Source organism: Sceloporus undulatus, chromosome 7 (genome assembly GCF_019175285.1).
Source record: "Sceloporus undulatus isolate JIND9_A2432 ecotype Alabama chromosome 7, SceUnd_v1.1, whole genome shotgun sequence".
In the NCBI taxonomy this organism is placed as follows: Eukaryota; Metazoa; Chordata; class Lepidosauria; order Squamata; family Phrynosomatidae; genus Sceloporus; species Sceloporus undulatus.
Window position 1 is genome coordinate 50,614,252 of NC_056528.1, and position 24,372 is coordinate 50,638,623.

The 24,372-nt window shown below is 47.7% G+C and overlaps 3 protein-coding genes across 5 annotated transcripts in view; 1 reads left to right on the plus strand and 2 right to left on the minus strand.

Moving 5' to 3' along the window:
- Positions 1–972: 972 nt before the first annotated feature.
- On the minus strand, positions 973–7,165 carry LOC121936085 (potassium voltage-gated channel subfamily C member 1-like). Of its 2 annotated transcripts, XM_042477887.1 has the most exons (5): positions 7,033–7,165; positions 5,589–6,138; positions 3,821–4,659; positions 1,855–3,638; positions 973–1,166 (listed from the first exon to the last, which is right to left on the minus strand). In XM_042477887.1, the coding sequence occupies exons 2-3, from the start codon at positions 6,081–6,083 to the stop codon at positions 3,874–3,876; spliced, it is 1,281 nt and encodes a 426-aa protein (XP_042333821.1). In that variant the 5' UTR covers positions 6,084–6,138; positions 7,033–7,165; the 3' UTR covers positions 973–1,166; positions 1,855–3,638; positions 3,821–3,873. The 2 variants fall into 2 exon arrangements, with proteins under 2 accessions (XP_042333821.1, XP_042333820.1); XM_042477886.1 differs by having other exon boundaries at positions 1,855–4,659.
- A 1,331-nt stretch (positions 7,166–8,496) lies between these two features.
- LOC121937123 (potassium voltage-gated channel subfamily C member 1-like) lies at positions 8,497–16,678 on the minus strand. Of its 2 annotated transcripts, none has more exons than XM_042480040.1 (4): positions 15,258–16,678; positions 13,351–13,391; positions 11,697–12,201; positions 8,497–10,563 (listed from the first exon to the last, which is right to left on the minus strand). In XM_042480040.1, exons 3-4 carry the CDS (start codon positions 12,177–12,179, stop codon positions 9,745–9,747), a joined length of 1,302 nt encoding a protein of 433 aa, XP_042335974.1. In that variant the 5' UTR covers positions 12,180–12,201; positions 13,351–13,391; positions 15,258–16,678; the 3' UTR covers positions 8,497–9,744. The 2 variants fall into 2 exon arrangements, with proteins under 2 accessions (XP_042335974.1, XP_042335973.1); XM_042480039.1 differs by lacking the exon at positions 15,258–16,678 and adding an exon at positions 13,638–14,959.
- An 825-nt stretch (positions 16,679–17,503) lies between these two features.
- OPHN1 (oligophrenin 1) overlaps positions 17,504–24,372 on the plus strand; it is a 51,734-nt gene continuing 44,865 nt past the window's right edge. The window contains exon 1 of the mRNA XM_042478539.1: positions 17,504–17,693. Coding sequence (XP_042334473.1) covers positions 17,540–17,693 — 154 coding nt within the window. The 5' untranslated portion in view covers positions 17,504–17,539. The remainder of the gene's footprint in view (positions 17,694–24,372) is intronic.

Sequence of the window (24,372 nt, forward strand, 5' to 3'; positions counted from 1 at the left end):
CTGTTTTTCGTGCCTGGCATGACAGCCCGGTAAACGGCTGGAGAGCAAGCGCATGCACATTAACAATGCGATACAACGTGCACATTACTGTTTCCTCTCTACATTCCTGCTTGGTTTTAATGTAACAATTACCTTCCCTTGCAACAAATTAGCAATGCCCGGTTCTGCGTGTGTGTGTGTGTGTGTGTGTGTGAGTGTGTGTATGTATATGAACATAGGCATGGAAATATATACAGTGGTACCCCGGGATACGAAATCACCGTGTTATGAAATTTCCGGGATACGAAAAAAATAAATAGGAAAAAACTGTTTCGGGTTACGTTTTTTTTCCCGGCTTACGAAAAAAAATTTGGTGCTTTTCGGCGCTTTTTCGCACGAAAAGCGGCTTTCCAGCGCTAGCGGCTATGGCTTTTTCGGCTAGCGAAAGATTTCGGGTTACGAACGGCGCCGCGGAACGAATTACATTCGTAACCCGGGGTACCACTGTATATGTTTTGCTTTAGGTGTGTGTGAGTGTGTGTGTCTACACACACACACACACACACACACACACACACATTATTACATATGCTCTGTGTGTGGGTATATATGCACACAAATAGTTGCATTTGTGTGGTGTGTGTATATATATCTAAATATATGTATTGATACATAGATACACCTATAAAATAGCATATGCTCTGCGTGTGTGTTTGTGTATGTATGTGTGTGTGTGTGTATATATATATATATATACACACACACACACACACGTATGATTTCACATGCTCTGTACGTGCCTTGGCATGTATATGTATATAATATTGTAACTAAATTTTCTCTGTGTGTGTGTGTGTGTGTGTGTGTATATATATATATATATATATATTCACACATATGAAATCACATATGGTCTGTGTCTGGTGGTGTATATATACATTTATATATGTATGCTTATATATCCGGCAGTTTAGTAAATAGATCGACCAAAAATCATAATTAAAATCTTTTATTGAACGATTGCTTGTCTCCTGGGCTTTTGTACAAGTTGTTGCCGGGGAAGTTTGGAAGAACACACCGAGGATAGTCAGGGCAAGGTATTCCCCCAAGCAAGTCCAGCACAAAGCGGGGGTCCCAACTTCAGATGCTGCAGTGTCCAGAATGTCATCCCCAGCGTGCTGCAGGATCTGAAAAGAAAGGCAAACCAAGAAATATTACTTGATGTCATACCCAGAAACACTCATACATGTACAGGAAGGTCTACAGGCGGGTAGATAACTATAGCTAGGAGCGATCATATATATGCACATGCTAGCTATGGGAGGATTGTTCACATGGGGTTCACCATTTCCATCCTATGAGGCTGAGAGAGTGTGACTTGTCCAAGGGTTTTCTCTGGGAGGGTTGCAAGTCAAATGGGGGGGGGGGCAGATAGGGGGCCTAGGAGAAGGCAGTGGATGATGGGATTGGTGGCAGGCAGAAGGGGAGGTTCAGATGGGCCCCTGGGGGAAGGCAATGGATGATGGGATTGGTGGCAGGCAGAAGGAGAGGTGCAGAAGGGCCCCAGGGAGAAGGCAGAAGATGATGGGATGGGTTGCAGGTCAAATAATGGGGGCAGATAGGGGGCCTAGGAGAAGACAGTGGATGATGGGATCAGTGGCAGGCAGAAGGAGAGGTTCAGATGGGCCCCTGGGGGAAGGGAGTGGATGATGGGATTGGTGGCAGGCAGAAGGAGAGGTGCAGATGGGCCCCCCCTGGGAGAAGGCAGTGGATGATGGACAGTGGAGAGGAAACCCCACACACCGCCCCCATCACAAGCGGGCAAATTTAAACCCCACTTTGCAGAAAACCCCCCCGGAAGGACCGCAAGCTTACCTTCCCTCTGGGCCAAGAGCGCTCCTTCCCTGGCTTCCCTGGAACCGGCAAGAGGAAAGACCCACCGTAAGGAAAAGTGGGGCAAATTGCAACAGGGCATCATGGGAGAGTTGGAATCTGGGGGTCTTGCGATGGAGTTCAGGATTGGGAATTCACACCAGACCCATTCGCACTGAGATCGAACAGAGCCCCATTCCGGATATCGCCAATCCACTTATTAAGCGCACTCGCCAACATACGCCAAAAAGAGGAGCCAGTACGCACTCAGTTCGGAAGCCCTGCGGAAGGGGCGCACATCCAACGATGCCAAGTATGAAAGTACATTTGCGTTAGCACACGAATTCGAATCGCCCAGTACGCAAAAGCCCCGGTTCCATGCGGCAGAGACCCTGTCTGATAAACGCCTATGACTTTAGAGACCAGGGTTCGATTCCCAGCTTGGCCATGAAACCCATTGGTCACCTTTGGCAGGTCACGCTCTCTCAACCTCAGAAGGCAGCAATGGCAAAGCTCCTCTGAACAAATCTTGCCAAGAAAACCCCAGGAGAGAGTTGCTGGAAGTCAGAAACAACTTGAACAAAACACGTTTAATGCATTGCTCCCAGTTGCAGCCTTTAAAAATTGCATTTAAGAGTCAAGAGCGCCCTCTACTGGTAAAAGGTGGTCTGGCCATATTGACACACTTCATTTAGAGCAGTGGTTCCCAACCTTCTTAATGCCGTGACCCCTTAATACAGTTCCTCATGTTGTGGTGACCCAAACCCATGAAATTATTTTCATTGCTACTTCATAGCTGTAATTAAATAGGTGCTTTCCAATGGTCTTAGGCGACCCCATGAAAGGGACATTCGACCCCCAAAGGGGTCCCGACCCACAGGTTGGGAACCACTGTTTTAGAAGAAGTAAGGGAAAGCCAATTATGTGGTTTATAAATCAGAGTATAGAATCAAATAGAGTTGGAAGGGACCCCAAAGGCCATCCAATCCAACCCATTTCTGCCATGCAAGAACCCACAATTCCTGAGGAAATCCCATGGCCCTCCAGAGTAACAATGTGCAGTTAATGCCTAGTTTGATGTATGGTTAGTCAAAAGAGAGGCAGGCGTAGTCTCCACTTTTGTGTGGTAGAAGGACAACAGAGCTATAGGTCTTGCAGAAGGATAACAAAATGACCAAAGCTTGGAAAAGCAACATTTTCAAGCTCTAAAACTAACAGCTGTTTAATTTGCTATTGTTATGGTTTTTTTCTACAGAGTAAAGAGAGAGCCGCTTGCGGGATTTTCTGCTTTGTGATAGCTTGGCCGATATGGGGACAGAGTGCACCTTCCCAAGGGTATGTGTTAATATTTATTGTCTTATGTCAGTTAGCAAAAAGACTGTTGGGAGGAGGTGGCATACATAGTTGCATGAAAGGCGCAGCACAGAAAGGGCTTTATGGATTCCCTTTGGTTTCAAGCAAGAAGGGATCAGTTGCAAGAGCAAAGGGAATAACCAAAGGTCTCTTTCCCCAATATGAGCCCATGAGGGATTTTTCCAGAACTGGACCATGAGCAGAAGGTGTCTGTGCTGGAGGCAGGAGATGGGAGTCAAGAAACCAGGAGCCAGAAGCCAGATATTGGAGAAGCCACCTGGTGTAGACAGATTTAATCTGGATTCAGTCCAGGGTTCCAGTTGGTTCCACGAGGCTTCCTTTAAGGATGTCCCTTCCCAAGAACAACCCATGGTTCACCAGGTCTGCATTTTGAAGCCACCCACGATCCTCTGGATCTTTTGGTTTTTCTGATCCTGCAGCAAAGAAAAGCGAAACGTGTTTTGGTTCGGTAGCGCATTGTTGTTACACACTGACAGCATGATGCTCAATTCAAGGAAAGGGAGGCAGGACAGAGGCGCCCATTGCTCAGAGTGGGAAGAGAGCATCTCCCTCCATCATGCTGTCCAAAGAAGCTTCTGCAAAGGGGAGTCCAAACCTTTTGGAAGTGTCCTTCCACTCCCCAGTGACCCCAGAGAAGCACACATGTGCTCAGGCTGCCTGTCTCTTCATGCTTTTCCTCTTCTCCTTGGCCACGGCAGCTTCGTAAAAGCCCTTGAACTTGACTAGCAAGATGGTGGTCAGGATGATGACAGTGAGCACACCGGTGATGGCTGCGCAGGCTCCAACCACTTGGCCGAACTTGGTGAAGGGGTACATGTCTCCGTAGCCCACCGTGGTCAGTGTGATCGTTGCCCACCAAAGGCCAGAGGTAACATCATCCATGTGCGTGTAGGCTTCCTCTATCTCTGCGTAGTAACAGAGGGAGCCGAAGAAGAGGACTTCGAAGACGAAAATCACCATGAAGAGGAAGATCTCCTTCAAGATGGCCTTGGCCATGTAGGGCAGGACCCTCAGCATCAGAGGCGTCTCCACCAGACGGAAGACCCTCAGGAGTTTGAGGATGTAGACGGCACGGAAGAGGCCCAGCCACAAGATGATGGCCTGGTCTTTGGACAGATGTCCGGCTGAGAAAAGTTCAATGAAAATTGGAAAGAGGGAGAGGAAGTCGATGGCGTTCAGAGGTCTCCGGAGGAATTTCTTCTTGTTGGGGCAGACGGTGAGTCGGAGGAAGAATTCACACGCGAACAAGAGGATGAAGAAAAGCTCCAGGTAGAGGAGGTGAGGAACCCTCTTGTGCAGAAAGGCCCAGCGGTGTCCGTAATGGTGAAAGCCGTCCTCGACGTTGTCGTTGGAAACCAAAAAGTGGGTCGTAGAGTTCACATTAGTCAGGATGACAAGGCCAATGTTGAGCAGCAGAGAAAGGATGGCCAGAGCCTATATACATAGAGAGGGAAAGCAATTGTAAAGACCGGTGAACGTCAAGACACATCCCAAGACCCTGGCTCTTTGCCATCTAGGCATGTGGTTCATTAACCAAGCCTCTGATATCCACCCACCATCCTTTTTCTCTTTGCTTTTTGTCTAGCTGGAAGTTTTTTTAGCAGCATCAGCATTGGGAGGATTGTGGAAGAAGGCTGGAGAAACACAGGGAAATGAGCAAAGTTTGAGAGCCAACGTGGTGCCATAGTTTGAGCATTTGCTTCTAAAACCTGTCATCCACTGAATTCCTCACCTCTGCATTTTGGACCAGATCCAAGGACAGAAGTCACCGAAAGAGCAAATCCTACAATTGCACTGAGCTGGTTGGTCATTTCCAAGGCTATGCAGCCCTATTCGGCCATATTGGTATGTTTTGGAAAAGGACATTGGAAATTAAAAGGGAGATACAGCATTTCCAAACATTCCTAAAAGGCCGCTCTTAAAGTAACATGAAATACTAACACAGGGCTTTTTAAACTTTGTGGGGAGAGTTACAGAGCTATAGCACAAGAGTGCCATTTATTTGATGCATTATAGTACTATAATTCTAAAAAGAAAGAAGAAAGTAAGTAAGTAAGTAGAAGATTAGACAATATATAGTTCTGATAGTCCCCCGATTTAAGAAGAAACCCACTTGAAAGTGGGAATCAAGTGTTTTAGCTGGGACCAGGAATAGCCAGAATATACTGAAATGACAGAAATAATGTCTGTCTGTCTGTCTGTCTGTCTTTACATCCCAAGAACTAGAGCAAGAAATTCCACAAATGCCCATACAACTGTTCCATGTGGAGGCGTCCTTACTCCATCCTGGGCTCTGGCCATCCCTTCCCCACCTCCATCCCCTTGGGAGACATTTTGGGAGATGGAAGAGGCATGTTCCTTACCGTTGCCCATAGAGAAGAGTAGGGCTTTTCCAAGAGGGTCCATACTCGGAGCTTCCAATGCATCCAGCGATGGCCGTTCCTTCTCTCCTCTTGGCTCAGGAGACCCTGGTTGTCGTCTGGCTCCTCGGCGTTCCCAAAGGCATTGCATTCTTCTGCCTGGTCCTCCATCTTGCTAAGCTTTGTCCAGCAACAGGGGGGCAGTTGGGAGACCCTAATCTCCCAGAAGGCCAGTTCCTCCTCCAAGGCAGACCTGCAGACGTCCACAGGGTAATGGAGATGTCTGGTCCGGAAGTAGCTCAGCACTTGCTGGAAGAGCCGGGGGCTTCGGTCAAAGAAGAACTCTTTGGCATCGGGGTCATAGTCAAAGGCCATGGAGGCCTCGGGTTCGGTGAGGCTGTGCAGCTTGGTTCCTGGGAAAGCCCTGAGCGTGCTGCAATAGGTTTCATAGCGCATCCCTCCGACGTTCAGGACAATCTTTTCTGTGGACTCCACCATTTTACCGTGGGACTGGCGTCCTCAGATCACCCAGAAATGCCACAACAGAGACAACCTGTCAAGCGATTCAATCACTGTCAATGCCATATTGAACACAACAGCTCAATAAGTGTGCATGGAGTGGAGAAAGCACCATCTGTGGGTCATGTTGTTGTTGCTGTGTGCCTTCAGGTTGTTTCTGACTTTAAGGTGTCCCTAAGGTGAAGCTATCATGGGGTTTTCTCTGCAAGATTTGTTCACAGGGGGTTTGCCATGGCCTTTCCCTCAGGCTGAGAGTAGGGACTTGCCTAGGGTCACCCAATGGGATTTTATGGCCCAGTGGGGATTTTAACTCTGGTTTCCCAGATTCCTAGTCCAGCACTCAAACCATTGCACCACAATCGCAACCAGCCAAAACCTTAATGGGTTACAAAAACCAATGGTCTGTAAAATCTCTATGCCTCTGAAAGAAGTTCTAGAGGATTCAGTTTACTCTCCGAATACTGTTGCTTTCAATGGGATTTGATCCGTTCAATCAGTGGGAACAATGCACCAATTGAGTTGGGCTGCTCTAGTTCTTCAGGAAGGGTTTCTGATTCTATGGTTTGCCATGGCTTTACTCTGGGAATGAGAGAGTGTGACTTTCCCAGTGTCACCCAGTGGGTTTCCATGGGTGAGCAGGGATTCGATCAAAGTCCTAACCCAATGCTCCCACCATGCAGGCTCTCTCTACTGCATATATATATATATATGTGTGTGTGTGTGTGTGTGTACATGCAGTGGGGGAAACCCCCAATATGCCATACTGATGCAAAACAGTTGCACCCATCCTTCTGAAGCAGTCTCCAGGAAAGGCAGTCTCTGCAAAGGTGGTCTCTGTACCTCAAGCTCTCTCTGTGTCTGCCCTTCCTTCCTTCTCTCTGACCCTCTTCCAAACCATCTCCCCTGTCTTTGCACCTCCTCTGCTCACCTTCCCAGGGTGGTTCAGTGCTCCATTGCCGGTGGGTGGGAAACCTCTGTGAAGAAGAAGCAGAGTCCCAGGGCTATGTTTCCCAGTCCTTACTTGTGAACTCCTCCGCAGCCAGTGAGGCAGCAGCATTGGGTGGCCAGAGAGGGAGAAAGGGCAGAAGAAAGAGGAGACAAACAAGGGATGAAGCAAGTTACAGGAAAACAGGATGTTCGGTGGCCCAGCTCCAAGCTTGGAGTTGTGGGACGCCAGAAAACAAAGCCAGCCAACCCAAGAAGAAAGCCCTTGGAGTCGCACACACACACACTCCCTCCTAGCCCTGGCCTCCTCTTTCCCCCTTTCCTGAACTTTCCTATCAGCAGCCTCTTGCTCTTCTTCAGGGGAACATTTCTTTTCCTTTTCAAAAGCAAGTTGACCAAAGCTTCTCTCTCCTCGACCCACAGCGGGGTCTCTTTGCCCCCCATGGCTCCTCCAAGAGACCCAGTTGCTTTGGATGCACAGCAGAGTCCAAACTCTCTTGGCTCCTTTCGGAAGAGAACTGTTGCATAACAAGGACTGGGGGGGGTCACATAAAACCAAGAACAAATTGTTTCTTTCTTTCTTTTTGCTCTATTCTGCTCAAGCCAAAGCATTTCTCTGATTCCCCTCCCTCTTCTGGTAAAAATGATTAATTCCACCCACCTCAACGCTTGCTTTCTATCTAAAGGGGACAGGCAAATGGGACCCAATCCTGTTGGTTAGCCCCAGTTGGGGTAGATCGATTGAATGAATAGGATTTGCCTCCATGTTGACTCACAGCCAACAGTCCCAATTGAATGGGTCTACATCAGCTGGGAATTACAATCCTATTACTCGCCCCAACAAGAGTTGATCCCATTGAATCAATGGGATTTGGCTCCATGTCGACTGACCAGTCAACAGTTGATTCAGTGAGTCTACATCAGCTGGGAATTATAGTCCTATTACTAGCACCAGCTAGAGTTGATCCCATTGAGTCAATGGGATTTGCACCCGTGTCAGCAGTTGACTGAATGTGGGTGTACTTTAGCTGAGAATTGCAAACCCCTTGTAAGCTCCAAATAGACTAGATGCATTGAATCCATGGGGTATTAACCCAGTCAACAACGGATTGAATGGGTCTACTCTGGGTCTGTCTGGAGGGGTTTCTGCTGGGAAAGGTAGAAGGAGAGGCAGTAGAAAGAGAGGGAGGCCACATGCCAAATGGATGGACTCAGTCGAGGAGGTCATGGTCCTGAATTTGCAGGACCTAAGCGGAGCAGTGGAGGACAGTCAACCGTGGATTGAATGAGTCTTGGAGGCGTTTCATCCACAGGGCCACCATGAATTCAGGATGACTCAAGGGCAGCTAAGAACACCAACAATTCATGTAGTCGAAACTTGGACAACAGTTGCATTTCCACAACTGACTGTGACATCTGGATTGGCCCTGAGAGACAGTGATGCAAAGCAGACAGCAATTGCAGACATTTGCAAGGGACAATAAAATTGATTTATTTCAAGAAAGTGCAACCCAGGAGTACAGGCATAGCATGTGCAATAAAGTGCGGCATGACAACAAAATATGACACGTATGATATAATTTAATTGCATTATAAAACCGCAATCCACACCCCTCCCGCTCCAACTTCCAACCGCCTTTTCTCGGAAATGGTAAAACTTTGCAAGCAGAGACCCCTGCTCTTTTCAGAAGTGTCTAAGCGTTCATTGTGTTCTTCTTCTGGTGTTGCATGGCTCTGAGGTTGGACTGCCTGTAAAGCATTCCCTCCCAGTTGCTTCTGCCTCCTCACTTGCCGCCCTCATCCTGGCCAATGCGTTCCTAATGACACATGGCCAATTCGTGTGTCCAATTTATTGCTGCATGAATCAGGAGAGAAGAATTCAAACAAACAAGATGGTGCAAGGCAAAATGAAGACATGTGTGTATGTGTACCAGAGGTTAGAAAACACTTTGTTGGGCTTCAAATCCAAGGATGCCCCAGGTGTCATGGTCCAAAAAGTGACTTCTCAGCTGGGACATTCTAAACACAACTGAAAAAAGTGGGACAATGGAAGACTGACTGGGACTGTCCTTGTCAAACTGAGGTTGTTGGAGGGTATGGGCTTGCAGTCTCTATCTCAGAAGACTATGGATTTTTCACTGCTTCTTCCTTTCCTCCCAGTTTCATGTCACCAAAAGAATGTTCTGGAGAATGGGAAAACTTACCACATGTGTGACATTTTAGGTCTCTTTACATAGTGATTGCAGCACCCTGGATGGTGTTTTGATGCATGAGCCATCCAGCTATTTTGGGGTATCATTGCTACGTAAAGCCAGGGAAGCTATGTTGGCCCACGGGTAGAAACTCATAATCCACAGCAAGGCAATATCTTTATTAGGACCCACTCAAACATCTCATATATATGTGTGTGAGTGTGTGTGTGATAAGATGTTTCCATAGTCAGAGTGCCCAAAGCAGCAAGTAAAGCTCAGAGACTATGGGTGTTAATGGGGGCAGTGATGTTACAGGCTTCTATGATGAGAGCCATCAGTTCATGGTCTCATGCAGATCCTAAAGTGTTGCTCTACAAAAACAAGCACAGGAGCATGAGTTGGCATGATAATAACAACTTGCACAATGGAGTAAGTGGAAGCTTCTACAATGGGAGCATGTTATCTCCACTGAAACAGCTGGACCTGGAGGTGCTCTGGAGCTTTCAGGAGGACAGCAACGCCGGTGTTTTCTTCATCCGTTTCATCCTCTCCTTGACCAAAGCAGCGTCATAATAGCCCTTGAACTTGATGTAAAAGAGAGGGATGGGGACAACAATGGTGAGGACGCCACTGAGAGCCACACAGGCCCCGACTGCTTGGCTGTACGTCGAGAGAGGGACCACGTCTCCGTAGCCCACGGTGGTCAAGGTGATCGCGGCCCACCAGAAAGAAGACATAAGGCTGCCAAATTGCATTTCATGCTCCTTGTGCAGCAAGTCCGCGTAGTAAACGAGGACCCCGAAGAAAACAATTTCGAAGGCGAAAATGAGCAAGAGGATGAGGGCTTCCCTCAGGAGGCTGCTGGAAGTGTGGGACAGGACCCTGAAGACCAAGGTGGGCTCCACAACCTTCACTACCTTCAGTAGTTTGAAGAAATAGGCCAAGCGGAAGAAGCCCAGCCAATACACCGGATGGTTGCCTGCTCCGGCTAAGAAGAGTTCGACGTAAACTGGGAACAAGGAGAGGAAATCAGCCAGGTTTAGAGCGCTCCTCAGGAATTTCTTCTTGTCTGGGCAGAAGGTGAGTCTCGTGATGAACTCAAATGTGAACCAGAGGACAAAGAAAAGCTCCAGATGGAGGAAGAGAGGCAACTTTTTCTGAGATGAATATTCGTCTGGAGGGAATTCCCCGGATCTATTGCCATAGTGATGAAGGGTGCCACGCATGGCATACTGATGAAGGATGCCACGCATGTCATAGGTCTTCCACAGAAAAAGGATGCAAATGCCAATGTTGAAGAGCATGGAAAAAGCAGCCAGGCACTGTAGGGAGAGAGGAAGCACAGCCATTAGCATCAGTTTACTCTTGTACCAATGCGTTGGGGTGGAATCCCATTGCTACACTGGCCATACACTAGTTCCCTCCTCCCATAAGCAGTTGCCCCAGCTGTCATCCTTGTGCGCTTAATCCACAGACGCTCTGGAGATAAATGGCCTTAAGGATTGGGACTCCATGGTTGCACTGTGCAAGTATGTGGTTTGGTTTTTAGAATGGGACTTAAAAATCATGGAAGTCCAAGGATGTGGGTTGGTGAACCATCTTGAACCCAATTTGTGGAAGAGGAATGGAAGAACATCCAGTAGTGGATGAACTGTTGGGGTGTGGGAGATGAGTGTCATCATCATCATCACCACCATCACCACTGTCATCAACACCACTACCACCACTACTGTTGTCGTCATCATCATCATCATCCTACCCTGCCTTTCCTCCCAAATGGGGACTATCTGGCTGGAATCTTGTTGGATAGTCCCAGCAACTAAACCTATTGAATCAGTTGTTGAATGGTGTGCCAATGCATAGGTAAATCTCATTGAATCAATGGCTCTCATAGAGTCGGGACTCACAATAACAATATTTGTGTTCTAAAGAGTTTCTCTTCTTTGCTTCTCTAATACAACAGAATCAGAGAAAACTATGCAGAAGAGGCCAGGGCCTGAGGAAGAGCGGCTGTTTGATGCCCACTTCATTACCATCATCATCACCAATGTATACAGCTCAAAAAACAGATAGAAACCCAGCAGCAAAGAAATGCCAAGTCTCTAGCAACTGTGGACTCTTTCCCATTACACTGATATAACACTTTAATACCACTCTACCTGCTATGGAATCCTAGTTTGGTGAGGCACCAGAGGTCTCTGCCCGAGAATTATGAATCCCTCACTGAACTACAAATCCCAGGATTCTATAGGATAGTGACATTGATTTATTATAACTGTCTAGTCTAGTGAAAGAGGCCTGAGAATCCCACTGCACTTGAAAAACACCCAGCACAGCAATGCAATGACCTTCCTGACTATCGACACAACACTTGTGGAAGTAGTATCTTGTGTGCCTTCCTCAAGCTCCCTGGCCCTCCTTTGCCTGCTTTAAAGAAATGCTTGGAGTGCGTTACCTTGGCGCTTAGACTGGAATGGGGTTTTTCAAAGAGAGCCCAGACCTTGGGTTGCCACCGGACCCTCCAGCTGCTCCTACGCCCTGCCGCTTGGTCCAAGAGCGACTGGGTGTCCTCCTCATCCCAGACCTTGCGCTCTTCCTCTTGCATCTCTGCCTTCCTCACTTTCTGCCAACAGCAGGGAGCCAGGAGGGCCTCTTGGATCCCCCAAAAGGCCAACTCTTCCTCCAGGACCGATTTGCAGACCTCTTCGGGGCAATGGAGACGTTTGGTCCGGTAATAGTTCAAGACCTCGTCAAAGAAGTTGGCATTTCGGTCAAAGAAGAACTCTTTGAGGCGCGGGTTGTAGTCCAAGGAGGCACAAGCCTGGGGCTCTGTCAAGCGGCAGAGTCTGGTGCCAGGAAAGGCCTGAAGGGTCCTGGGGTAGGTCTCAAAGCGGACACCCCCGATGTTCAGGGTGATCTTCTCCTCCATGGGCTTCATCTCCCAGGTTTCTTGCAGGAGGCTGGAAAGAGAAAAAGGCATGCAAAAGGCATTAGGACCTTACATATTCTGGAGACATTTATGGCACAGGTTAGGGTACGGCATCCATAGGGTCGCCATGAGTCGAGATCGACTCAAAGGCACTCAACAACAAAAAGGGTACAAAGGTGTTCCTCAAATCAGGAAAACAGATCCTTCCATATCTGTTTTCCCTCTGTTTCCCACATTAACTGTACAGTTATTGATCTTCAGCCTCCCTGATTCTCATGTGGATTTATGGAAAGATGCTCTTGTGAGAGGTTTTACGTCAGGTGCATTCACATTATAGCACTGCTATTGAACTTTGACTCGCCATAGACCCATCTAATGGGATCCTGCGATATGTAGTTTAGGTGAGAGTCCTTAGACTACTCAGCCAGGGAACTCTAATGCTTCATGTAACTGCAAACCCCAGGATATAGATCCATGGTGGTTAAAGTGGAATAACAGTGCAACAATTGTGTAGTGCAAATGGGCTTTTAATCTTAATCTTATGCTTGTGTGTTTTGTAATGTTAATTTGTGTGTGTGTGCATTGAAAAAAGGAGGTGGCAAACAAAGGACAGCATCCGTTTTTTAGGTTGGAATAAATGACAGTCACATTTACAACAGCAACAACAACAACAAATGTTTATGCATCCATGGACTCTCAAATCCCATTAAATGCAGTGACATAGTAAAATGGTGTCCCTTATATAAAATGGCAAAATTGAGGTTTGCTTTCTGGAATGTAGACTGTATTTTAAAAAACCTTTAAGCCATGGATGCTTGAATCCATGGAGACGGAGGGATAACTGTATCTGTAGTGCAAAGGGAAGGCAAGATTTTCAGAAGGGGTTTCATTGAACTAATCCAGCTCCCTCCCATCCTGAATGGCTTGGTGGGAAAGGCTCGAGGTGCAGAAGAAAGAAAGATCAACACTTGCATTTAAAACAAACAAACAAACAAACAAACAAACACAGCACAGTAAAACAAGCGATTCAGTCTAGCTGACAATTCCCCACTTTGCAACGACAATCCTAACTTTAGAAGCAGCCCAGAAAACATGCTGCGAAAACATTATTGCTTAAGTTGTGGCATATGTGAAACAAAAGAACCAGTCCTTCCAGGAGCCACAATGCCAAGCTCCTTACCTGAATTCTTCTTGGTGAGCAAACAACCTGGTTTCCCAGACCTGCAAAAAACAGAAATGGCATTCAGAGTGAGACCCTCTTTTAAACTCCTGAGCCCATAAAGCAGCTCAGCATTGGCTTGAACATTGGCACGCCTCTGCTCTGGCAATCTGGGACCATTTTCTGCCTCTCTCCCTTTTGCTATCCCTTTCCCAAACATCGCCTTTTTGAATCCTCATGCCTGCCTGACTCTTCTAGAGTCCGCACAACCCATCATCCACTTGGGAAGCCCAGGGTTGGATCCTTACCTTGGGTTTTGCAAGGCTGTTTGGTCAGCTCTGCTAGGCTAGAAGGAGAAGCCGCTGCTGGCAAGAGAGAAGGGGAGAAAGAAAGAGAGAGGAGAAACAGGATGTTCGGTGGCCAAAATCCAAGCCCATCGCTTGCGGATGCCAGAAAACAAAGCTAGCCTCTCAAACAGAAACGCCACAGGAATGCTGGATCTGGATCCTTCCTTCCCTGGATTGTCAGATCAACAACATCTATTTTGGGGGGAACTGCATTTGGGCAGGACAGGGGGCACTGAACCAAAGCAGGGTCTGAACAGCATATTCTGTCCTTCTCTTTGTCCTGCTAACACCCTCAAAGGCCTGGTATGCTCTGGAAATGCATAGGATTCACATGTTCTTGGCAGAACGGAGCATTTTGGATTGCACAAAGAGATGGGAGGAAACAAACAAAGAAAGAAGAACTGAGCTTGCTTCATCTTTGGCAGCAGAAACAAACAAACAAAACCCAAAATACCACCCTTTGCTCTTCTTCTTCTTTCTTGTCCATTGCAAGAATCCTCTCTGGGAACATTTTTGTTGCAATCACAACATTTTCTACGTTGGGAATCCAATGAAAAGAAGCCTTGTTCACCGCAGTTGTGAAATATGTTGATGTGGGTGGCTTTGTGTTTTGTGGGGGGTCATGTAACACAACTCTGGACCTGTCACCCTTCCCAGAAAGAGCCAGCGTTGGCTGTCAGCGGTCAACAGGCTTTATTCCAATATGCGGCTGGACCTGTTTTTATCCAGGAGGGAAATACAACGCGTTGTAAAGGGTTTTGTTTTTTTTTGGCACGATGGGCCATAATCAGAACAAGACGGGACCCAAAATTAACCCTCAACATGGACACATGTGAAAGGCTTTAGTTCACAAGTGACTCTGCTAGATGGCAGTTTGTCTCAGTTGCAGTTGTTGTCGATGGTGCCATTGCTGTTGTTGGTTTAATGGAAGCCGGTTGTCTGGATAATGCGGGACATAATAATTGGGGCAGGAAGGGAAGGAAGCTAGGAACGTCTTTCAGAAAATTTAAAGAGGGGGAAATTCACCTCCAGAAACCGCTTCCAAACTTTGGGAAGGGTGCAAATCCAGAAAAAGCTACAAGCCGCCCCACAAAAGAGTGAAACAAGTGGATGCAGAAGTGACAACAACCAGCAAAACCCTGAAACCCAAGGGCTCTTTTGGGAGAAATCCTGCTTCTTTGGACCACTTTGGAAGAGTCCTGGCTCATTTATTTTTATTGGGGTTTTTGTGGGGTTTGGGGACTCTGTGGCCATGTTCTAGAAGAGTTTATTCCTGATGTTTTGCCAGCATCTGTGGATGGTATCTTCAGAGAAGGCTGGCCTGGGATTATATATATATATATATATATATATATATATATATATATATATATATAAAATTTTTGCATGAGCTTTAGTAGTTAATCATCTTCTACTTGAAATGCTGTGATGGAGTCCAATATTGTATTCTTCTTTTTGACTCAGCAGAGGGCACTCTCTTAAAGGATTTTGGGGCTGGGAATATTTCTGGACTTTGGACATCATACCAGTCACTGATGGCTACTTAAACATTGTGTTTGGAAAGGATTACGCAGCACTCACAAATGGAAAAGCAGTCTAATATGAGGATGAAGATGCTAGAGATGAGAAGCAGGGATGCAACGATTTGTTCTGTCATCTGTAAACCAACCTTCCAACGTTTCACAGGTGAAAACTCCTACAATCCTAAATTGTCCCAACAGAAAATCCATGTATGTTTCATATACATCTTAGATGCAGAGCCTGAGGATAAAACGTACGCACAACAGTTTCAAAGTAATTTTGCGCATGAAGCAAAGTTGGTCTGCAATGAACCATCAGGAAGCCAAAGGCGTCTCTATCTCAGCCGGCCGTGAAAAGTGTCTTGGATTTTGGGAATATTCTAGATTTTGGAATTCCAGGTAAAGGAGACTCAACCTGTAATTCTATAAATTGTTGAATGGCTTTAAAAAACATAACCCCATTAAAAAACCCTGACATTTTTGTGTTGTTGTTTTTTTGTCCTGGTGTCAATAAACTGTACTGTCAATATACTATACACAATATAAGTTGGAAATGACCTGAAGGCACACAACAACAGCAGCAGCAACAACGACAATCTACTTGCAAGGCCTCTTGAGTCCCAATGTTGAGGAAAAGGCCGGATAGGAATGAATTTGGAACTTGGAAACAATTAGCCGCCTTGAACTTTAAACAGATCCGTTTCTTGACATTGCAAAGGCCCATAAAACTCCTCTTTCCCTTTCCTTTTTCTCCACTTGTGGAAAGAGGAAGCGAAAGGGCCGACATGACTATCCTCTTGAAGGGTGTTTGGGTTGACTGTGCATGAAACGCCAATGCTGACAGCCCTGGACCTCCGCCAAACAGGATGCCGGCCAGACCTTTGCGCATGGCACAAAAGCATGGCCATCCGAGCAGAAGGGGCCTCGGCCGGGATCTTCCTTGCGCCAGTCCAGGGCCAGTCTGTGCCAACAGGGAAAGGGGTGAAGCCCAGAGGTGGCACGGCTTTGTTGTGGGTTTGGGGGCCTCTGTGGCCTTGTTCTGGAAGGGTCTGTTCCTGATGTTTCACCTGCATCTGTGGCTCTGGCATCTTCAGAGAATGCACTCCACAGAGAAACGTCAGGAAGAAACTCTTCCAGAGCATGGCCACAGAGGCCCCCAAACCCACAAAAACCATGGCTGCTAGCCATGAAAGCCTTTGACTTCTGAGGTGGCAGCTCTTGGGAGACCTTGGTAGAGGAATTCAAGACTGGTGCAAGGGAAAGTGAGAGCGAGATCCTGCAAAGCATACAATCCTATCGAGTTGGAAGAGACCCCCAGAAGGGCCCTGATCCAGTCCAAGCCCCTTCCTCTTCTGCCATGCAGGAACTCTCCCTGGGAGAGATGGCTATCCAGCCTCTGCTGAAAGGCCTCCAGGGAAGGAGATGCCATGATTCCCCAAGGAGTGTCTTCTACTGTCAAACAGCCCTTGCTCTCAGGAAGGTCCTCCAGCTTGCCTCCATGGCTCCATTGTCTCCTATTCTCTGGGGCAGCAGAAAAGAAGCTTGCTCCCTCCTCTCTCTGTGTGGCAGCCCTTCAACTACTTCCTCAGATGCATTTGGGCTTCTCTCTTTTGCAATGGGAAAGAAAGGTCAGGAAGGCCTGCTTTTGGTGATCCCATCATCATCCATCCCCTGCTGCTGGCAGCCAAGGCCATCCCACTTCTGGGGCAGCCTGACTCCCGCAAGCCCTGCCCCAACTCCAACTCCCAGGCTGCCTTGCGCGCCAGAGGGGGAGGGAAGGGGCGTGTCCTTCCCGACCAGCTGTTTGCAGCCTCGCCTCTGGAATGGTTTTCGGGAGGCGACGTCACTCGCGGCGGTTCTGCTGGCTGGGCTTTAACCCTTCCTTGGCCGAGGGAGGGAGGGCTGCCCCTGACCCGGGGGTGCCCTGAAGACCCCGCCGGAGGAGGCCTGGAGCAAGGGCCCCTGTCTCCCGCTCTGAGGAGAGGCCTCCCGGGGAGGGGAGCAGGGCAGCTCCTCCGCTGGGCCTGGGCCTCTTTCCTCTTGGCGGAGCTCTCCGGGGCCTGAGCCGCCCGGACTCCAAAGCAGTCTTGCCAAGGAGCCGGGAAGACCATTCCCCGAACTCACCAACCATCTCTCCCCAAAGACTTCGGTCAGCTCTCCAAGTCCCCGTCGTTGAAACCAAGCCGGGTCTGAAGGAGAGGGAGGCGGAGGAGGGGCCTTAGTTCCCGGGGAGCAGAGAGAGCGAGAGCCAGCCGAGGGCTCCTCCTCCTCCTCCTCCTCTTGGAGGCGGCTTGGCGATGCGGCCGGGGCCGGCCAGCTAGCCAGAGCAAGCCTTCCGGGGCCATGGGGCCCCCTGCGCTGGAGTTCAGCGACTGCTACCTGGACAGCCCCGGCTTCCGCGAGCGGCTGAAGGGCTACGAAGTGGAGCTGGAGCGGACGGCCAAGTTCCTCAAGGAGGTCATCCGCGACGGCAACGGACTCATCGCCGCCCTCCGAGGTCAGAGCCCCCGGGAAGCTGGCTTCAGCCCATCGGGAGGGAGAGGGAGAGGGAGGGCAGCTCTCCATTTAGGATCCTTGCTAGGAGTATTCGGAGCTCTCTGCCTCCTCGGGCGGCGTCTTCCTTTGTCTTTGGGCCCTGCTCCCCGGGGGCTTCTCGGGAGAAGGGGCCTCCTTCTGGGGGGGGGTCTCCCGGGAGGCTTCCCTGCTGCTTCTGAGACCTTCCCGCAGATGCCTTCAGCCGCTCGTTCAGTGGCTGCTTTACCTTCATGGCGAGGGTTTCCCCGAGGAGCCCAGAGCCGCAAAAGGAGGGCCTTCTTGGCTTTGCTGCTGGACCTTTTAGAACACCTTCTTTCCAGCAGCAGCCCTTTGGGCTCCGCTGGGCTTCGGTGCCAGGAGCCTCTTTCAAGACCCAAAGCCAGGGATGCTCCAGGCCCATGAAATGCAACGCAGGAGTAAAATGGAGTCCCTGAAAGCAAAGGGCAAACTCCAGGATTATTTGGGAATGCTGCCTGGAACCCATGGGTCCAAAAGAGCCCTCCATTTGGAGGGCCAACTGTACCTACTTTGATCGTCTCTTCAGTGTCAGCATTTCAAAAAGCCTCTGAGCCAAATGCATCTGAGGAAGGAGACCTAAGTCTCCGAAAGCTCCGGCTGCCAACTGCTTCCTTTCAGTGATTCTCAAAGGGGCTACAAGATCTATCTCCTTTTGTCCTGCAGTTATGCACCCCAGATTGATTTGCAATGTGAGGTGCCTCCGTGAACATTTCTGCAGCCAGTGAGGCAGCGCATGGGGGCATTGCTTCTCACATGTGCAGGTGCTGCGGCTCAGTGGCAGAGCCTACACTTGGTTGCAGAAGATGCTAGATTTGACCCCTGGCACCTTCAAGAAAGAGCCATCTGGAACCCTTAGGCTTGTTAAATCTGAGGAAAACAATGTGTAAAGTCTCAATGCGTTGGAGATATGGCTTTGCTAGAATTGTGTCTCTTGCTAAACAGTGACGAAAGGCGACACAGAGTTCCAAGAACACCATGTCCTTCTGTTGCCATCAAAGCTGCGCATGCCTTCGCAAGCTTTTGGAGGTGTCAGAGTGGAGCTTTTTTTTGAATCCCTTTGCAAGAAAGGAGCCCAAATCTGTGTGCATTTGGGGTCATGCGAGAGTAATGCTATTACCAGGAGCCACGTTCCATCTGTTTATCATTTCAGACCCATAGCTTTATGCGCAAGGCGTCTGCGCCATCTGTCCAGACACATGGAAAGAGCTGCAAAGTTATCGTGCATTGTATAGCACATTGTCATTTGCAGCAGGCCTTTAAAAGACATTAGTGTAGGGTTTTTAAAATTTAAAACGCAATTGTTTGGGAAGAACCTGTGATGGAATAGGTTCAGGGCACAGAGTTTGTCCATTTCGGCTGCGTCTTTTGAATAGGTTCAGTTGCTATGGCCCTCCAGCAAGGAGCCTTTTGGGGAATGCAGTGACAAGAGGCGAACCCAGATGGCAAAGCAGTTGGGTCCCTGGAACAGGTCCCAAACTCAACTATTGTGGGGCTAGCTATGCGCTGCGGTGGATCAGGCCAAGAGGAACCCTATTTAGGGCCACAACCACCTCCTTTCAATCTGGTGGAAGGAGAAAGCCGTGTCCAAGATGGTGTGACCAAACTAAGGGTCTGAGCAGACAGGCCAAAATAAAGCTGCTTTGGGTCACTTTGGAGGTATGCTGTTTAAATGTCATATACACATCTTAAGAGGCCGGAAGCTGCACCAAAGCTGTGTTCCAGTCCTTAGGATTGGAGCATGGCTTTGGTGCAGCTTCCAGCCTCTTAGGACACATGCATCATTTAAACTGCATACCTCCAAAGTGACCCAAAGCAGCTTTATTTTGGCCTGTCTGGATGGGGCCCTAAGTCTGCTGCCCAAATGTCTCCCCTCCTCCTTCCCTCATTCTGCAGCTGCTAACTGGGACCCAGTTAGACAATAAATGCTACCCATCTTTGGGGAAGGCAAGCGCAAGATGTCTGTGACTCACAACTGGGCTTAATACACTGTGGGACGATGCGGGAGAGGGTCCTACTTCTCTTGTGGCACTCTGGTTGTGGAGCGCATTTTTGGTTTGGCTCTGTCTAGCACTAAGTAAAAGCATGGCGCTTTGACTCACTAGAAAGAGGCAATGATGCTTGGAAAGGTGGAAGGCAGTAGGAAGAGAGGAAGGCCCCATTCCACACGGATGGACTCAACTAACTATCCCCAGATTCCATGGGTTGCACTTATGGCAATGGAAATGGGCTCATAGTGCTGTAATTCTGTCGTTGGAAAGGATCCAGGATGAGAATGGGAAGAAGGCAGTGGGAAGGAATGGGCGAGGCTGAGCCGCATCTCCTGACGGCTATCTATCGCCTCCGTCTCCTCCACAACGTTTCAGAGTCTTTTTGAATCTTCCCTTGTTGAAACAAGTCCAGTTTTTATCTGCCATTTCACTTGTTTGCTTTGGGAAATCACAGGAAAAGCCCCCCCCTCTCTCTCTCTTTCTGTGTTTACTTGACACTAAATCCCACTGAATTAAAGGCTTTACAATCCCAGTTGCTTCACTTGATTCTGTCTTGAATTTCTTTTGGTTTTTAAAGAATCACTGGTTGGTTGCAATAGGTTTTGTCCTAAGGACTGGAGGAGAAAAGTGCGTTGTAGCAATTCATGACAATTTCATTTCCCTCCCAAATCTAGAAGTCCCTACTTTGTTTCTGCAAAGAGTGCAAAGCATCTGCAGTGTCTGCAAAGTATCTCTGAAAACAGATTGTGTCGTGTTTTGTCTGTTGATTAACAATTAATTAGGAAAGGGAGGCAACGATGCCTAGCAAGGTGAAAAGAACAAATTGTTGCACTGTGTATAGTATTACTTTGAGAGCATTGTTTTTCTTCCCTACAGAAAGAAAAGGAAGGGATTGATGTGTTCAATTTTCCTGGAAGGTCAAATGAGTTATTGGAACTCATTGATCGATTGTATGAAAAAGGCTGTTCGGTGCCAAGTTACGAATGGTTGCCACATTGTGTAAAACCAGTCTTATTTTATTCTGTGTTTAAGAGTAGTGTTTATCTGGTGTGTTTTCCAGGAGCGAAAGGGTCTAAACATGTCTCTGCCATTTTGTTGTTTTGTCGGGTAGGATCATATGGTCAGCTTAGCTTAAAGCCTGCATTTCTTTCCCTCCATTTGCATTTCTATTTCTAAAATTCTTTTTTTTAAGGGTATCTCTTTGCAAGATCCATCCATTTCTGGGGGCAAAAAACCCACATCCAGATTGGAAGAGTCTCTCTTTTTGCTCCAGAGGAAAACTGCAGCTTGCTTCCACAAGATATGAAACGGAGAGGCATATTTAAAGCAAGCGCAGGAAAGAGTGGCAACCACAGGCCTGTGGTCAGCTTAAGATGAGGAGAAATGGCTCCTTGTCCTTGCCCCCCCCCCATCATTCCCAAATTCTACACCACAATGACTCAAATAGTGTGGGTTTTGTTTTTGAGTCCTTCCCGTGTGCTCTTTGCATGGTCTGTTGGCCATGATGTTTGCTGGGGATGCATTCATGCCACTTGAGCACAGGGCCAGACTACAGTGGTCCCTCCACATTTGCTGGGGTTGCAAATACAAAAACATTATGCTTTTCACCCCTCTAGGAATCTCCAGGTCCTCCAGGGCAACTCTGTGGTCAACATCTGCCAGACGTTGATTGCAGATTCATGCTGGAGGACCTACAATGGCCCAGAACAATGTTTTCTCTAGGAACGTCTCAGTTCTCCAGCACAACTCTATGGTCAACTCCTGGCAGAGTTGCGCTGGAGGACCTAGAGATTCCTAGAGAGAACGTAGTCATCAAAACCCCAAAATAATCAACTCCGGAAAAGTCAAATTCGCAAAGACGGCGGGACGACTGTTAATGGATTAAGGGCCTGACAGTAGGTTTCTATTTTCCGACAAATGTTCGACCAGGGCTTATAAAATGACACATGCCAACTTCTGTTGAATGGCTATAGCAACACTAATATTCGTAATAAGAAACCTGTGACAGCTAGTGTGTCATGGCGGTTGAGCGCTGGATTAGGAGGCCAGGGTTTGAATCCCGGCTTGGCCCTTTAAACCCACTGGCTGATCTTAGGAAAGGCACACTCTCTCAGCCTCAGAGGATGGCAATGGCAAACTCCCTCTGGAGAAACTGGCCAAGGAAACTCCATGATAGGTTAGCCATAAGTCAGAAACAACTTGAAGGTGCGCAACAATAGCATGAAAACTATTGTGTTCAGTTGTCAGAATACTTGGCCAAGGGTGTGTGTGTGTGTGTGTCTGAGGCTGAACCCAGTATATCCTATTTTGCTCCCTGTCCTACTGTCTTCATGAAGGTTAAGAGATGGTAAGACGCCTGTTCAGTAGATCGCAGTCTCTCTGTCTTCATTGGGGAAGTGATGTGAGCCTTTCCTTTCCTGGCTGATGGAAAATCCCAGGTTCTGGTTCTCTGCAAAAGGGAGAAAAGAGTATCAATGAGGCTTCAGGCATCTTTGCAATTCAGAGGGCCTTGGTATCCTCTGGGTTTTGGTTCCAGGACCCTCGGTGGATACCAAAACCCACGGATGCTCAAGTCCCATTAAATACAATAGTATTGTAAAATGGTATCCCTTATACAAAATCATGGAACTGAGGGTCCAACCTCATTGCTGCCAGTGATTTAATGTTAGTGGGGGCCGTGGGGGGGTCTGGGTGTGTGTGTCCGTTTTCTACTCCCCAAATCCCTTTGCAGTTTTCCTAAGGTTTCTCAGTCTTTCCAGGTTCCACTTGTTTTGTGGTTTAGAGGCAGCACAACTGTCCTCAGCTGCGCAAGGAAATGAGTGCCGCCGACAATCGTCTTGGAAGACAGTGTCTTAAAATAACACAAAGACACCCTTTCCAGTAAACATCCTCACTCAGGAATAAGTGTTGTGGCATTTTGGGGGCAGCCTGAATCTCTCGCTTTCCATAAAAAGAAGGAAAGGAAGAGAGAGAAAGAGAGAGAGAGAGAAATGTGGCAGTACTTTTAAGACCAGCTTTCACTTTACTTTAGCATGATCTTTCGTGGATATGAATCTACTTCTTCGGATGCAATACTGCGTAGCATCAAGGCTTCAGGTCTTAATGGGAGTGGGATATTATATGCTTATTTTTGGTTAAAATAGGGTATTTTATGTCCTGCTTTGCTCATGAATGGGTCCCATCGATACGGTTTCTTGTTTCTAGGGTCCATTTCTTCAGTTAGAATCTGAGCATCCAAAAACTATTAACTCAGTATCTATTATTATTATTAGTATTATTATTATTTCTATCTCACCTTCCTCCTGGTGTAGGGACTTAAGTCGGCTCATAAAATGTAGCAAAACCTAGATTTTTGATCTAACACAGACGCAAAATAATAACATGATCAACCCTCTTTGAAACCTGAAAAGCTCATTTTCCTTTGCGCCGCGCCATTTGAAACAAAAATAATCATCCATTTCCTTCCCGGTTGTTTATGAAACAGATCATGGCTGGGCTTTCCTACTTCTCCTGTGCAAATTAGTAGTCTTATCTATTTCACAGGATCTAAACAAGCTTTGGAAGCAGCTTATGAATAGATGCAATAAAACCACTTGGAAGTGCAGTGAACCAGAAACGGTCATCATCATCATCATCATCATCTCAGAAACTGCTGATCCGGAAAGGTCTCCAGTCTGCTGTCCCTGTCAAGGTGGAATAACTGGGTGCAGACTGGGTTTCTGTATCCACCCTCTTTGAGACACTGGGTGCGAATTGTGCAGCCCTGCAGAAGTGCTTGGGCTACATCTCCCAGCATGCCTTAGTATTGCTCTTACTGGCTTGGGCTGCTGGGAGCTGCAGTCCAAAAGCGTATGGAAGGCCACAGAGTTCTTGTGCTCATCTTATTTTGTGGCCTCTCTGGATTGATGTGATCAAGTTTGTGAGAGCTATGAGAGCTGCCCCACCTCTGGCACCAACTAGGAAGAGCTCATCCTCTCCCAGGGCTATGGGCCCAAATGTGAGGACATTATGGATGTCTTCATGGGACCATTTCTTCCTCCAGTCCCACCACTGAACATCACCAAGGGAAGGCAATGGCAAATCTCCCTTGAACAAATCTTGCCAAGAAAACCCCATGAAAGGTTTGCCTTAGGGTCACCAAATGTCAGAAAATAACTTGAAGGCATGCAACAACAATAAGTGGCTCTGCTGGTTGGTGGATTCTGGGAAGTGTAGTTCAAGCAAGCAACTTTCCCTACACTCCATGTACTGTATGTGAACCTGATGTGTCCATTAGATGGTCAAGCAACCGAAAGGCCATCAAATAGAAGGCTGTTGCTGTTGTGTTTCTACAAGTTGTTTCTGATTTATGGTGCCTCAGCCTAAGGCCACCTTATCATGGGGGTTTCTTGGCAAGTGTCTTCAGAAGGGGTTTGCCGTTGCTTTCCCCTGAGGCTGAGAGAGTGTGACTTGCCGAAGGTCACCCATTGGCTTATATGACCGAGTTGGGGATTGTGCCCTGGTCTCCAGAGTTGTAACCCATCCCTCAAAACCACTGCAAAATGCTGGCTTTCAGTACGCAATAGTTTAATTCTATTTTAATGCTCACTTTGTATGTTTTTAATTGTATTTTTCTTTTAAATTGGGGACAAATGG

Excerpts from the sequence above, each read along its gene's own strand:
- LOC121936085 (XM_042477887.1), bottom strand. The coding sequence starts at position 6,083 with ATGGTGGAGTCCACAGAAAAGATTGTCCTGAACGTCGGAGGGATGCGC. Across the intron at positions 4,660-5,588 it reads ACTCTTCTCTATGGGCAACG|GCTCTGGCCATCCTTTCTCT; the intron begins GTAAGGAACATG and ends CTATGTATATAG.
- LOC121937123 (XM_042480040.1), bottom strand. The coding sequence starts at position 12,179 with ATGAAGCCCATGGAGGAGAAGATCACCCTGAACATCGGGGGTGTCCGC. Across the intron at positions 10,564-11,696 it reads ATTCCAGTCTAAGCGCCAAG|TGCCTGGCTGCTTTTTCCAT; the intron begins GTAACGCACTCC and ends CTCTCCCTACAG.